The 15,217-nt window shown below is 39.8% G+C and overlaps 8 protein-coding genes across 8 annotated transcripts; 6 read left to right on the top strand and 2 right to left on the bottom strand.

The window, feature by feature from the left end:
* Positions 1–152: 152 nt before the first annotated feature.
* On the top strand, positions 153–4,019 carry TUS1 (Rho family guanine nucleotide exchange factor; the record flags this gene model as incomplete). Its single annotated transcript, XM_043192025.1, has 1 exon — positions 153–4,019. One exon carries the CDS (start codon positions 153–155, stop codon positions 4,017–4,019), a length of 3,867 nt encoding a protein of 1,288 aa, XP_043048657.1.
* Positions 4,020–4,336: 317 nt separating this feature from the next.
* On the top strand, positions 4,337–5,146 carry KQ657_001224 (uncharacterized protein; the record flags this gene model as incomplete). The annotated part of the gene is made up of 1 exon (XM_043192024.1): positions 4,337–5,146. One exon carries the CDS (start codon positions 4,337–4,339, stop codon positions 5,144–5,146), a length of 810 nt encoding a protein of 269 aa, XP_043048656.1.
* A 115-nt stretch (positions 5,147–5,261) lies between these two features.
* On the top strand, positions 5,262–6,032 carry KQ657_001223 (sepiapterin reductase family protein; the record flags this gene model as incomplete). The annotated part of the gene is made up of 1 exon (XM_043192023.1): positions 5,262–6,032. One exon carries the CDS (start codon positions 5,262–5,264, stop codon positions 6,030–6,032), a length of 771 nt encoding a protein of 256 aa, XP_043048655.1.
* Positions 6,033–6,175: 143 nt separating this feature from the next.
* On the top strand, positions 6,176–7,012 carry URA6 (bifunctional uridylate/adenylate kinase; the record flags this gene model as incomplete). The annotated part of the gene is made up of 1 exon (XM_043192022.1): positions 6,176–7,012. The coding sequence occupies one exon, from the start codon at positions 6,176–6,178 to the stop codon at positions 7,010–7,012; it is 837 nt and encodes a 278-aa protein (XP_043048654.1).
* Positions 7,013–7,226: 214 nt separating this feature from the next.
* Positions 7,227–7,754, top strand: ESS1 (peptidylprolyl isomerase; the record flags this gene model as incomplete). The annotated part of the gene is made up of 1 exon (XM_043192021.1): positions 7,227–7,754. The coding sequence occupies one exon, from the start codon at positions 7,227–7,229 to the stop codon at positions 7,752–7,754; it is 528 nt and encodes a 175-aa protein (XP_043048653.1).
* A 522-nt stretch (positions 7,755–8,276) lies between these two features.
* On the top strand, positions 8,277–10,907 carry APE2 (metallo-aminopeptidase; the record flags this gene model as incomplete). The annotated part of the gene is made up of 1 exon (XM_043192020.1): positions 8,277–10,907. One exon carries the CDS (start codon positions 8,277–8,279, stop codon positions 10,905–10,907), a length of 2,631 nt encoding a protein of 876 aa, XP_043048652.1.
* Positions 10,908–10,954: 47 nt separating this feature from the next.
* KQ657_001219 (uncharacterized protein) lies at positions 10,955–12,094 on the bottom strand (the record flags this gene model as incomplete). The annotated part of the gene is made up of 1 exon (XM_043192019.1): positions 10,955–12,094. One exon carries the CDS (start codon positions 12,092–12,094, stop codon positions 10,955–10,957), a length of 1,140 nt encoding a protein of 379 aa, XP_043048651.1.
* A 698-nt stretch (positions 12,095–12,792) lies between these two features.
* On the bottom strand, positions 12,793–15,082 carry ATP1 (F1F0 ATP synthase subunit alpha; the record flags this gene model as incomplete). The annotated part of the gene is made up of 3 exons (XM_043192018.1): positions 12,793–14,215; positions 14,626–14,768; positions 15,011–15,082. The coding sequence occupies 3 exons, from the start codon at positions 15,080–15,082 to the stop codon at positions 12,793–12,795; spliced, it is 1,638 nt and encodes a 545-aa protein (XP_043048650.1).
* Positions 15,083–15,217: the final 135 nt, after the last annotated feature.

Below are 15,217 nucleotides of genomic sequence, written 5' to 3'. Positions count from 1 at the left end.
CAAGGAGTCACTCACGACTGCTGCTTGATCAAAGTAATATCTCCTTCCTGTCCTCACCTTCACAACAATACTATCAATCCCAATCTCAAACCCAAGCGCACATTCCGTACCCAACATCCAGCCGATCACACACTCAAGAAAGGCCGATATCAATGGGTGGTCATGATAGTTCTCCTGAGATGATGAACCCCAACTCAAGCTCTGGCTACTTTAGTTCCCCGCAAACCGAAGATATGTTTCCACCGCTCCCCAATGTCATAAGGCCGAGGGGACCAATGGAGCTAGATTTACGGCCATATAGGCAAAGGGCAGGGTTTCAGAGTCTTTCCCGTTCAGAAAACGACAGACTTGTATCAACAGACTCACCTTCAACCATAATTAATGACGATTTTATTTGTCCTCTGCCTCCTCTGAAGTACCAGTTTACTTACAATGGTACAATCAATAATCCCAATGCTACTGCAACCGCCACAGAACAAGGGTCGTATATAACAAAACGTTATTTTGATGTCCCAGCTTCACATGTACATCAACGTCCCAGTCTTTCGCCTCAATCATCTTTTCAGGTTGATGATGAAGACGAATTTGAGAGCGTTAATGTCCCATATCCATTCCAGCGTTCTCCTGATGGCTTAAAAGGTCCGCTGGAATCTAAAGTGGAATCTCCGCATATGGAATTTACTGCTTATAATAGCAGACATTCGACTCAATCACAACCTCAAAAGCCCTCCAGTCATTCCATATACACACTACAATCTGATCTAAGCATTGTCTCACTGCCATCGGCCTTTTCAAGCTCCCAAGAGTTTGTAGGTCGATCCGATTCTTCTAGTTTCGGTGTGCCAAGATCAAGTAGTTTGCACTCCAACTCAATAACCACTTCTCCTTCGTTATTGGGTAGGAATCCAAGCTCAGCAAGTGATTACTTGCATAGAAATACGACATTATATGAACAATACAATTTTTATACAGCTGAGAATGATGACGAAGACGAAGACGATGATGACGCTGTTAATGAACATTTCGACACCATCTTAAGGGAAAATTTGGTTCAACATGATTTCCCTGAGTTACCTTCCAGTGAGTCGGAGTTTGATGGTGATGATGATTATATAGCCGACATTTTAGGGTATGAAAGCCCCAAAAGATCAAGTTCTCCATTAGTTCCGGGTTTAACAAATAATGTTTTGCTGATTCCTAATGAAGCCCCGCAGGAACTATTGGTTCTTCCTAAATTGCCGTTTTCTGCAACATCTTTGCACACGAGGCATTTTATCAAATGCAACAATGTATCTCATTTGAGTCAGCTTTTTAAATGGTCATTGCTTTTACATAGCTGGTCGAATGGAGAAGTTATCAAAAGAAAGGAGTATCGTAATGCATTGATTAAGCTTTTGGGTTTCCATAGAAAAGATGTTCCCGTTGATGTTCTTATCAGCAATGCAGACCAGGTCATACGTTCATTCTTGAAAGCAGGTGGGATTCATTATGAAACTACCGACAATGAAGGAAACTTACAAGTTAATGATGCAACTATTAAAAAGCAAAAGAAAGATGACCAAGTAATTATTTTTGTTACGGAAGCAGATATAAACGGTGTTCTCCCTGATTTATCCTTATGCTACAGCTTCTATAGAACCCATGATTCTGAAGAAACCTTGAGATGCTTCTCTCATATATGTTACCTTAACAGAAAGATTGAGTATGAAAAGCAATGGAAGAATATGGATATCAATAATCTTCAACTAAATGCAGATTGGGAAACTCATTGGAAATGGACAGCAGATGAATTACAAAGACTAGATCGAAACTTGGCCAAAAGACAATCTCATATATTTGATTTTTTCAGATTTGAACAAGCATTCAGCAAGCAAGCTAACATTTACATTAATGACTTTGCTCCAAGATTCATTCAGGTTGTAGAAAGGATTATTGGGCCCAAAAATGTTCTTACTGTGTCTACGTTACGAAATGACTTTTTACTGCTTCCTCGATCGATATACGATATCCACCGTGAATATTTGCTTATACCATTACTCTATAAGTTGATAGAGGGTGGAAAATTTATTACTGATATCACCGGAATTGTTGAAATATACTGTAATTGGGCTGATAAAGTACGTCCAGTGATACTACGGCATGCGGAGATGGTTCCCTATATAACTGGGTTATTGATGAATGATAGCTTGAAACAATGGGTCAACGAACTGTCTCGATCAATACCTAGTATTCTGAGCGGTCGTTTAGACTCTTTGATGTTGGTGAAACATTTATTCAACGACAGATTTTTTAGGTTACCTTCAAGTTTTACAACATTGAGGTCGTCTTTTGATAAATCTGAGCCTGAATATGCAGCATTGACCAGGGCTGAGGTTATTATTAAAAACATCACTAGTGAAATCAATACCGAGGTAGGACTATCTGAGAATAGGTTTGCAATTAGAGGTGTGACACGGAGACTTGCATGGGATACTCCCAAGGTTGATATGCGATTGAACTCTCCTGATCGGAAATTAATCTTCAAGAGTGATCTAAAAAAGAAAGATACGGTGGGAAAGTCAACTGTACACCTTATACTATTTGATAACTATTTGATTATAACACAGATTACAGGAGTGAATATATTTAGGGTCATTGCACCTCCTATTCCTACTGAATACCTACTCGTGGAAGATAGGAAAAGGGATACAGAATCAACGGAAGAAACAGATGCAATATACTCCTTTAGAGTTCGTTTTGCTGGACGTGGTAAATCTTATATCTTTTTAACAGATCAGGAGAGGTTAAAGGACGAATGGCTCCGGAACTTGAAAAAAGCAAGGTCCAATTTCTGTGTGAAGGTAAGAGATGCGGCGGTGTTTGATATCAAGGTACTTTCAAATACTTGTTTTGCTTATGATCTTGCATCCAAGGTTAGCAAATTACCTATATGTGCTCCAAATGATCCTGTTGAGAATATGTGTACCAAGGCTCTCATACAATTAGAGTCGTGGGGATATAAAGGGGAGTTGAACTTCCCCGGAGCTTTGAACCGGTTAGTTCAAAATAAGGTAAGTTGTGCTACCTGGGTGTTCCATCAGGGAGTGAAGTTCTACTTTGTTGGTATGTCCAATGGGATTTATTGTAGTGATTTGAAAGGCAGATGGAAGAAGGTTGTTTCAGAGGAAGCTATTAAACTAGAAGCCGATCCCCATTTGCAATTACTCATTGTTATGTCTAGCAAGGCATTAAGATATTTCCTGCTTGCTCGATTAATCCAGATCTACATTGACAAAGGGGAATACAAAAAGTGTGTAACGTTACATCGTGGTCAGATATCTTTTTTTGAAATGGCTCAGCATAAGGGGATTACAACGTTGTTCTGGGGCTCTAAGAAATCAAGTACGTCTACCAATTTCCTGGCAATGATACCTGCTTGCGATAAGAGAGGAGTTTTCAGTTCGTTCAAGAGTGTTAAAGAGTTTTATGTTGAAGCTGAGTGTTACGGTATGAGCATTTTTAATCTGACATTTGCAGTTCATACTAAGAAAGGCTTAGAGATTCTTCGAATGGATAATTTCATTCCCGTCTCCATTCCTGTTATACCACGAGCTTCTGATAAGGCAAAAGATGAACCTAAATTGCGGTTAATTCTGAAAGCGGTGGAGCCACCGGTTGAGCCAAAGGGAATGTACATGTTAGGAGACCATGAGTTACTATTGGTATATCATAACTGTGCCATTTTCAGCAATAGGAAAGGTATTTTATCACGAGTTTATATTCATGAGTTCAATATCAAAGCCGAGTCCGTTGCATTTGTTGATAATCATTTGATTTTGATCTGTGATCAAGTTATTGAGATTTGGGAAGTGAGTTTGAATCCAGAGTCTGCAAGCATATTGAAGCAAGTGATTATTGGTAAGGGAATCCAGTTGATTGGATCAGGAAAGAATCTATTTTTCAGTATGGCTAATCCATTAGTCCCTGGACTCCAATGCTTATTTGAATTGGAACTACGCAACAAGGACAACCATCATTGATATGAACTATATTAGTGTACCCTACTATTATAGCGTACACTGTGCTATATGATGTATACTATGAATATGTTAGACTAGTATAGCTTTAGTTATTCACTTTTATCTGGTATCCGGTATATAAAGCAGTACCCCATATATTCGGCTGGCCCTGCGCGACCGCAATCGGAGTTGATTCAGGCCGAGGAAGAGCGGGGATAAGGGAGTGCATTTGATACTTTTCACCTTACCTATAAATAACAAGTCAAGTATTGCAAAACTTGGAGTCCTTTCTATTCATATAATAATTATAAGATATTACATATACTACGTGTTAGAAAATGGTTGATTATAACGTGAACGGAAAAGTAGCCGTTGTCACTGGAGGTACCAGAGGATTAGGGCTTTACAGTGCTGAAATACTTGCCTTAAGCGGAGCTAAAACAGTGGTCATCAGCTCTAGAAAGGAAAAGGCATGTCAAGAAGCAAAGGAATATTTGGATAAGGTGGCCAAGGATGCAGGCAAATCATGTTCTATCATTGCCATTGCAGCCGATCTTGCTGATGAGAAGGACTGTAAGAGATTCTTTGATGAGACTGCTAAACAAGTGGACAAGGTTGATATTTTGATTGCCAATGCTGGAGCCTCGTGGGGTGCCCCATTGGATCAACATCCTATTTCTGCTATCAAAAAGGTATTACATTTGAATGTGGTTGCAGTGTTCCAATGTATTCAATTGTTTGCCCCCTTATTGGAAGCAGCTGGTACTGCTGAAGATCCATCTAGAATCTTGATTATGTCTTCTGTTGCTAGTATTTCACCATTTGATGTTGGTGGAGTCTATGGATACTTGGCTTCCAAAGCTGGTGTATCCCATATGGGGAAGAACTTGGCCTTAACCTTGGGTCCTTCAAATGTCACTGTTAATTCTTTAGCTCCAGGGTTCTTCCCTACCAAGATGTCCAATGGAGTCTTGGAAATCGCAGGTGAGGTTTTAACTGAAGGTAACCCTAGAAAGCGTCTTGGGGTCAAGGAAGATATACAAAATGCTGTATTGTTCTTGTGTGCCAAACAAAGTAACTATATCAATGGGATTGTATTGCCCATTGATGGTGGCGCACATTTAGGGCTTCTGGGATCTAAACTCTAATGTATAGTAGAAATCACTAATAATTACCATATACGGACAGTAATTCGCACCAATAAATATAATAGCCACTATTACTACTTACATATATAGAAGGATATAGATAGGTATATATACTATGACTAATGTTATTCTTCTTACAGGTGCATCAAGGGGTATTGGGGCTGCTATAGCTCGTAAGGTACTTGCTGATGCCAGTGTAAGACTTGTGGCCATTGCCAGATCCTCAGATGGACTTCAACAATTGGTGGATCAATACGGAACTGAAAGGGTAGGCGTGGTTGTAGGAGACATATCGGAACCCATGGTTTATCAAAAAGCAGTTAAAACTGCCATTGATCAATTTGGTCAATTGGATGTGCTAGTATTGAATGCTGGTGTTCTAGACCCGGTTGCACCCATTGGAGAAGCGGTTATTGGTGATTGGAAACGATTATTTGATATTAACTTCTTCAGTATCGTTGGATTGGTGGCAGAAGCATTGCCTTATTTGCGTAATGCAGCTAATGGGAAGGGGAAAGTGATAGCGGTGTCTTCCGGTGCTTCTACAAAGGCTTACAGTAGTTGGGGAGCTTATGGAGCTTCCAAGGCTGCATTGAACCATTACATATTGTCATTGAGTTCCGAAGAACAACCTTTGGTAGAGGCCATCTCAGTTGCTCCCGGCGTGGTGGATACCCAGATGCAATCAGACATTAGAGAAGTGCATGGTAGTAAGATGAGTGTTGAAGGATTGCAAAGGTTTATTGATTTGAAGAAAAACAATCAACTTGTTCATCCAGACGAACCTGCTGCTATTTATGCGGGACTTGCTTTGAGGGAATGGCCCCCAGATATAAACGGAAAGTACTTGCGGTACAACGATCAAGTCTTGAGTCAATTCAACTAACTTAATTATTTGTATTAGTAGTAGCCTTAACTGTTGTTATTGGTTCTGTTCAGGTTTATTCTGTACGAACTTGATTTGAGTCGCACTCAACAAAAGTGTTTCAAATATTGTTTCTTCTCTCACCTTCACCTTCACCACACAGAATGCTTGCTAGAGTCCTTCCTTCGTTAAACAAGCCCTTGGTTGGCGGTCGTCGTTTGCTTACGGCCCGTCCATTTGTGCGTTTCAACACCACCACACCACCACGGACCCCATCTCCTCCTCCAGTACCAACACCTCCAAGAAGAAAGGGTAACGGATGGATTGTTGGTGCTTTCCTTTTGGCAGGTCTTGGTTTTGCTGGTACTTTTGTCTATGCGTTGACACCTAAAGAAAAATCAGGAGGTCCGGCTTTCTCTGATGGAAAGGTTTCAGTTGTGTTCGTGTTAGGAGGACCTGGATCTGGAAAGGGTACCCAATGTTCAAGATTGGTGAAAGACCATGGATTTGTCCATCTTTCTGCCGGTGACTTGTTAAGAGCAGAACAGTCTAGAAAGGGCTCTAGATATGGAGAATTGATTGCTACTCATATTCGTGAAGGTACCATTGTTCCTCAAGAGGTCACCATTGCATTATTGGAACAAGCAATTAAGGAGAACTTTGAAAAGGGAAGCACCAAGTTTTTAGTTGATGGGTTCCCTAGAAAGATGGACCAAGCCATTACATTTGAAGACTCAGTGGCCAAGTCTTCATTTACTTTATTCTTTGAGTGTCCTGAGGCCACCATGTTGGAAAGATTAATGGAAAGAGGTAAGACCAGTGGTAGAACCGACGACAACATTGAAAGTATTAAAAAGAGATTTAGAACATTTGTTGATACATCCATGCCTGTGGTTGAATATTTTGATAAACAAGGTAAGGTTGTTAAAGTTAGTTGTAACAACACTGTGGACCAAGTTTACTCTGACGTGGAGAAGGCATTGAAGACTAGAGGCATTTAAGATTCAGCTCTACAATAGCATTATACTTTATGATATGTAGTAATAACCAGAGTGAAATTGTACTAGTGTATAAGTACTTGTTAATTAGTACAGTAGCACAGTATATATTGGTAGATGCACGTCATTGGTGATGACGAAAATCATCATCGTTATTCAGCTTGAACAGAAGAACTTGTAGTGCACAATCTACTGAATCAAAACTACTGTATATGCAATGTCAGAAACAGGACTTCCCCCAGGATGGGCTATTAAAGTGTCACGTACACACCAGAGACCATATTACTATAACCAAGGAACCAAGGAGGCCACTTGGGAAGCACCCTTTGGTGCTGATAAAGATAGACTTGAAAAGTATATAAAAGAATTCACTCGTAATGGTAATAAGCCTGTGGTTGGAAGCGATGGCAAGGTCCGCGCGTCTCACTTGTTAATAAAGCATGAGGGCTCAAGGAAACCCAAATCATGGAAACTGCCTGAAGGTATTACTCGTACAAGAGATGAAGCCATACAGATCTTAAAAAAGCACCGTGAAGCTATATTAAATGGTGAAGTTAAATTGGCAGATTTGGTTGTTAACGAAAGTGATTGTTCATCACATTCTCAAGGAGGTGATTTGGGATATTTTGGGAAAGGACAAATGCAACCATCGTTTGAAGAAGCTTCGTTTGCCCTTAATGTGGGGGAATTAAGTGATATTGTTGAATCAGATAGTGGAGTTCATTTGATCCTTAGAACTGCGTAGTGAAAACGGAATTTTTGTAGGGTGCTCAATTCCGAGATCTTCTACAAATAACTGTTAACTGCTAGTATCAAATTTATACGTCAATATCATTGGCTATTCATACAGCCATTGTTGTATCGAATTACCTATTCAATCACACCACTATTATAATACTCGCTATACACTGTAATTAACAACGTCTCTTCTGGGCTATACACTTCCTCTTTTCGTGCCGTGAACCCGCACGCTTCACCGCCGCTCTACGTAAGGCATCGGCATATCAACTCTTTCTACTGCCTTTCATCAAACTAGCTAGTAAATTTTGCTTCAACAGTTGGTCGGCTTATGGTTTCTACAACGACATTGCTACGTCCGTTTACCAAGACGGCGCTCTCGGTCGCGCGAAAATTTCCCCAGATAAAGTCGACGTTGATATTGCCACAGGTTATTAAGCAACCTGGCACTGCAAGAATTAGAGTTGCCACTTCTTTTTCTTCTTCTACTTCTTCTTTCCAACAACGTTATTACTGTCTGTATCATAGAATGTGCAGACACTCTGGAGTCGCTTCATCAGCGCAAACTGTCCCCTCTGATAGAGAGGTGTTACCTACCAATGTGAAGCCAACCCACTATGACCTTACCTTGGAACCAAAGTTCGATGGGTTCACTTTTGATGGTGAAGAAACAATTGACTTTGATGTTAAAGAGGATACCGATTTCATTACCTTGAACACTTTGGAAATCAAAATTCACGAAGCTACCATCAACGGTACTAAAATCACCGATATCTCCTACGATGATGCCAAACAAAGAGTCACCTTCAAATCTCCAAATGAATTGAAGGCTGGTTCAGAAGCAAAGTTGTACTTGAAGTTCACAGGTGAATTGAATGACAAAATGGCCGGGTTCTACAGATCTTCTTATACAGAAGATGGTAAAACCAAATATTTGGCTACCACCCAAATGGAACCTACTGATTGTCGTAGAGCCTTCCCCTCTTATGATGAGCCTGCTGCTAAGGCTAAGTTCACCATTCATTTGATTGCTGATAAAGAATTGGTCTGTTTGTCTAACATGGATGTCAAGGAAACTATGGATGTTTCTGATTCTAAAAAGAAAGTATCTTTCAACACCACCCCATTGATGTCAACCTATTTGGTGGCCTTTGTTGTTGGTGATTTGAAATATGTTGAAGATCTTTCTTTCAGAGTCCCAATTAGAGTCTATGCCACTCCCGGCTCAGAACACTTGGGTAAGTATGCAGCTGATATTGGTGCAAAGACTTTAAAGTTCTTTGAATCTAAATTCGATATCCCTTACCCATTACCTAAATGTGATATGGTGGCCATTCATGATTTCTCTGCTGGTGCCATGGAAAACTTTGGTTTGATAACTTACAGAACCGTTGACTTGTTAATTGACACTGCCAACACCAATGTACACACAAAAACTAGAGTCACTGAGGTTGTCATGCATGAATTGGCCCATCAATGGTTTGGTAATTTGGTTACCATGGACTTTTGGGATGGGTTATGGTTAAACGAAGGTTTTGCCACTTGGATGTCCTGGTTCGCTTGTGATTCTTTGTATCCCGAATGGAAGGTTTGGGAATCATATGTCTCTGATTCTTTGCAACAGGCTTTGTCATTGGATTCATTGAGAGCATCTCACCCCATTGAAGTCCCTGTCAAGAGAGCTGATGAAATCAACCAAATTTTTGATGCCATCTCTTACTCTAAGGGTTCTTCACTTTTAAAGATGATTTCTAAATGGTTGGGTGAAGATGATTTTATCAAGGGTGTCTCCAACTATTTGAAGAAGCACAAGTGGGGTAATACTAAAACTTCTGATTTGTGGGAATCTTTGAGTGAAGTTAGTGGTAAAGATGTTGTCAAGGTAATGGATATTTGGACCAAAAATATTGGTTATCCAGTTGTTCAAGTTGAAGAATTGGGTAGTGGTAAGCTTAAGGTTACTCAAAATCGTTTCCTAGCTACAGGTGATGTCAAGCCAGAAGAAGACAAGACTTTATACCCAGTGTTTTTGAGTTTGAAGACTTCAGAAGGTATTGATGACTCTTTGGTTTTGGATAGCAGGTCAACAACTATTGAGTTGCCAACTTCCGATGATTTCTACAAGATTAATGCGAATCAGTTTGGTATTTACCGTACTGCTTATCTGACTGAACGTTGGTCCAAATTGGGTCGAGCAGGTGTTGATGGTAAATTATCCGTTGAAGACCGAACTGGTTTAGTAGCTGATGCTGGTTCGCTTGCTTCATCTGGGTTTATTTCTACTGTTGCCTTGTTGAACTTGGTGAAATCATGGTCAGGTGAAAGCAACCATGTTGTTTGGGATGAAATTTTAACCAGAATTGCTGCTCTTAAGGCTGCATTAATGTTTGAAAGTGAAGAATTAAACAATGGTTTGAAGGCTCTTACACTTGATTTAATCAGTAACAAATTGGAAGCCATTGGATGGGAATTTTCAGATGACGATTCTTATGATGATCAACAATTGAAATCATTGCTATTTGGATCCGCTGCTGCTTCTGATCACAAGGAAGTTGTTGCCTTTGCTAAGGATGCCTTTGCAAAGTTTGTTGCTGGAGACAAGAAGGCAGTTAATCCTAACATCAGAGCAGCTATTTTCAACACTGTTGCCAGAACTGGTGACTCTGAAACTTATGATCAATTATACAAGATCTACACCAACCCTGAATCTATTGAGGAGAAGTTGGATGCCTTGAGATCGTTAGGTAGATTTTCAGACCCTGAGATTCTTAATAAAGTCGCTGGCTTATTATTACAAACTGATATTATCAAGCCACAAGATATCTACATTCCTATGCAAGGTATGAGAACTCACAAGACAGGTGTTGAGAAGTTATGGGACTGGTTATTGGTCAACTGGGATGCAATTTATAAATTGTTACCCCCTGGCTTATCCATGTTGGGATCTGTTGTGATTATATCTACATCTGGATTCACCAAGCCCGAACAAAAGAAGGCAGTGGAAGAATTCTTTGGTACCAAAGATACTAAAGGATACGACCAAGGATTAGCTCAATCATTGGATATTATTTCCTCCAAGATTTCGTGGTCATCACGTGACTCGGATGTGATTGCAAAATGGTTATCTGAAAATGGATACGACACCAAGTCAAAGCTCTGATTAGTTTGTATCTGATATATATATATATATATAAGTAATAATGGTATTTACGGGATTTCACCTTCCAAATGCATAAACCTTACAATCAACATGAACTGGTCTTCTTCAAAGGGAAACATTTGTCTGAACTTGTAGATATGTTTCCACCTTTTTGCATTCATTGTGGCAGACTCTCTTATGAGCTTACTCCATAAATGGACACCACCAATATGTTGTCTGATTGTTGTTTGGGACAATTCAATGTCATATTTTTCAATTGATAAAGGTAATCTTGCTTGTCTCTGCAAGAACAATACCCAGATTAGAATGTGACCAATGTAGGCGAGAACAGCATAATCCAAGTTATTCTGATGGACTTGTTTTTTAGTCGACGGAGTTAATTTGGTCCCCGTTGTGTCCAAGGTGATCTCACTATATCCGCCAATCATGTCGAGCACTGGGAAGTCTGCATTGATCTTGCTGAACCCGTGCGACTCATAGAGAGCAACATAAATACAAAGCTTAAAGAACATCTTCTGGTTATTAAAATCACTAAAGAATGTATCGGAATATTTCTGAACAAAGTTTAAGATGTTGGTTGTCAACTTGCTTGCTTTGGAGACAATTGTTTTGATCTTGACATCGTTAATTCCGAGGTTCAAGATTTGAGTTCTGGAGATCCCAATGATGGTCTTCACCGAACTGGCTTCTAATAAGGTGGTGTTATATTTACCATTAAGATTGGACTTTGTAGATCTTAGCAGGATGTTGAATGGGTTTGGTGATAGTTCAGATTTGTTGGTGGCACCTGCTGGTTCTTCTTCCGTAATGCTATCAATTGTATCGTTCTCTCCTGTAGTATCTAGATTAGTGGTGCTTGTGGTGGTGGTACTGTTGGAGGCAGAAGTAGAAGGGGCAGTGTTATTCTTCTTTTTATTTCTTCTACGTCTTCTTCTGGTCTTCTTTGCTGGAGTCGATGACGTCGTGGAGGTATCTGCTTCGCTGGAGTCATATGCTCCTGGTGTTGTGTCCATGGTGGTATCGATCCCATCAGTTGGTGGGGTAGTTGGAGATGGCTTATCGGTATGTATGGGAGTCAGACTCGAACAGTCTAAATCATCGCCGTTGAATTGAATCTGACGAGGAGTCTCGATACAGTTGGGATCCGATATCCCACCAGCATCTTCAGGACTTAGCACAAGTGTCATTTAACAACAGTATAAGCAGCTCAAAAGTCAAGTTTTAACGGGAACTTTTCAAGATACAGTAAATAATAACAATAAATTTGAGTGGTGCACTTGCTTTTCTTATTATTGTTATTATTATTAGTGAAAAGATTGGGCGACTTATACTAGAAGAATAATATTATTATTTACTGTCTTAAAAGATTTTCAACTACTACATTCTTACAGTGGTGTAGAGGTTGGTGGTGATGGTGGGAAGTAATTGAATTTTCCTATTCGGTCGAGTAACCATCCTCATTCGACGCGGTACCGTTTTGGGTCTGTCGACCTAAAAAAACGCGATCGACACGTTTGGCTTACAATAGACCATCAAATAAGTAAGGAGGGTTATAATAATGTAGAACGGATAATATTATTATAATCAAATTGATATTAGGGGAGGTGCTCTGTAATTGACTGTAACTGACAACAATGCGACAGGCCTTTAGTACAACTGACTGCAACCAATTGCTACTGTAATACTGATAAATAGAATTTTTTGTAAATTTGAATACATATAGTGATAAATCTTAACAAATTTTATATTCACTTGTCTTTTGTATAAACATTAGAACTTCATTAGCAGCAAGTTAAGCAATCGTTGAACTCACACGTGATTCGCATCATCATATTTGTAAAACCCATTTTCTTCACTAAACTTGGTTCATGAATTAAATAATAACTTAGAAGGAGGCAACAAAGGATTCAGTAGAAGTCTTCAACTTAGCCAACAATTCCTTGGACAATTCACCCTTAGTCTTGATAGCATCAATGATTTCAGGTTCGTTGTTCTTTAAGAAAGCCAAAAAGGATTCTTCAAATTCACCAATTCTGTCAACTGGCACGTCATCCAAGAAACCTTGGACACCGGCGTAAATGACAGGAACTTGTTCTTCGGCAGCCATAGGACTGTATTGCTTTTGCTTCAACAATTGAGTCAATCTTTCACCTCTAGATAAGGTTTGCTTGGTAGAAGCATCCAAATCAGAACCAAATTGAGCGAAAGCAGCGACTTCTCTGTATTGAGCTAAGAACAACTTCATGGAACCAGCAACTTGCTTCATGGCCTTGACTTGAGCAGCGGAACCGACACGAGAAACAGACAAACCAACATTAATAGCTGGTCTAATACCCTTGTAGAACAATTCAGCTTCCAAGAAAATTTGACCATCAGTGATAGAAATGACGTTAGTTGGAATATAAGCAGAGACATCACCACCTTGGGTTTCAATGACTGGCAAAGCAGTCAAAGAACCAGAACCGAAGGCAGAGGACATCTTAGCAGCTCTTTCCAACAATCTAGAATGCAAGTAGAAAACATCACCAGGGTAAGCTTCTCTTCCAGGAGGTCTTCTCAACAATAATGACAATTGACGGTAGGCAACAGCTTGCTTGGACAAATCATCATAGATGATCAAAGCATGCTTTCCATTGTCTCTGAACCATTCACCAATAGCACAACCGGTGAAAGGAGCAATATATTGCAATGGAGCAGCTTCAGAAGCAGTAGCAGCAACAATAATAGAGTATTGCATAGCATCGTGTTGTTCCAAAGTTTGAACCAATTGAGCAACAGTAGATCTCTTTTGACCAACAGCAACGTAAACACAGTACAACTTCTTGGATTCGTCAGAACCTTGGTTCCATCTCTTTTGGTTCAAGATGGTATCCAAAGCGACAGCGGTCTTACCAGTTTGTCTGTCACCAATAATCAATTCTCTTTGACCTCTACCAATTGGGACTAAAGCATCAACAGACTTCAAACCAGTTTGCATTGGTTCGTGGACGGAGGTTCTTGGTAAGATACCTGGAGCCTTAACTTGAGCTCTGGAAGAAGAAGAAGCGTTCAATGGACCCTTACCATCGATTGGGTTACCTAAACCATCAACAACTCTACCTAACAATTCAGGACCAGTTGGAACTTCAACAATTTGGCCAGTTCTCTTAACGGTTTCACCTTCCTTAACCAAAGCATCGGAACCGAACAAGACAATACCAACTTGATCGGGTTCCAAGTTCAAGGCCATACCCTTAACACCAGAAGAGAATTCAACCAATTCTTCAGCTTGGATGTTCTTTAAACCGAAAACTCTGGCAATACCATCACTAGAAATCAATGTTAGTAAATCATACCAAAGAATAGTACTACAAAATTCCTCAACATTTAATTCCACAATTAACAATTCGGATCATACAACAAGAATAACACGGTTGGTTAAAGGCTCTCAATGCCCTTGGAAGGCATTTGGTTCACGACACAACAATTTTCAAGTATCCTGTAGATAGGGAGTATTCTGCGACTCTCATTGGCCAATTGATTTTTTCGGGAGGGACAAAATCGAAATGTGAGGTAAGAAAAAACTGTCGAAAGAAAGGTCGTGTTCGTAACAAAAGGTGCCTCTAAACACGATCCGGAATATGAACCTGCGGATTTAACAGTATCAATGGCTGTGGATTGTGGAATGAATGATGGGATGATGATAGAAAGACACTTCTGTAGTGATTGTTATACATACCCAATTGACAAAACTCTACCGGTTTCGTTCAAGTCAGCTTCTTGAGAAACACCTCTGATTCTCTCTTCCAAGATAGAAGAGACTTCAGTGGCACCAGCCTTAGCAGAGGCGTATCTGACATAAGACAATTGAGTTGGTCTAGCCTATAATATGGAGTTAGTATTATTATGAAGGGGATAAGTAAAAGCAAAGACCTACTAACCACTACCTTCAGTAAAGACCTACTTTTTATGGTTGAGGACTTAATTCAATATCACTGGGATTATTCAAGTGTATGGATGGACAAACACATTCTGAGACTATTCAGTACAGCATTGAAGGGGAAGGCCAGTAGTAGTAAGATAAGATTTGATCTCTGCATTGAACAAGAATAAAATATACATACAACTCTCAAAGTCTTGGAGGCAGCGACAGCTGTACGAACAGCAGCACGGAGAGCAGGTCTAGCAGACAACATTCTTCAAAACAAAGGCTAATATAATCGAATTAAACTGGGATTTAATTGATTGTATTGGTGAAGTGGAGAAAGAAGAAGAAAAGAAGAAGTAAGAGCTGTGAGGGTATAAAAATTTTATGAACGTTGAAATTTTCC

The sequence above is a fragment of the Scheffersomyces spartinae genome (genome assembly GCF_019049425.1).
Source record: "Scheffersomyces spartinae strain ARV_011 chromosome Unknown scaffold_14, whole genome shotgun sequence".
Classification (NCBI taxonomy): Eukaryota; Fungi; Ascomycota; class Pichiomycetes; order Serinales; family Debaryomycetaceae; genus Lizanozyma; species Lizanozyma spartinae.
The sequence above is the reverse complement of the archived record's forward strand: the minus strand, read 5'-3'. Positions and strand labels throughout refer to the sequence as shown.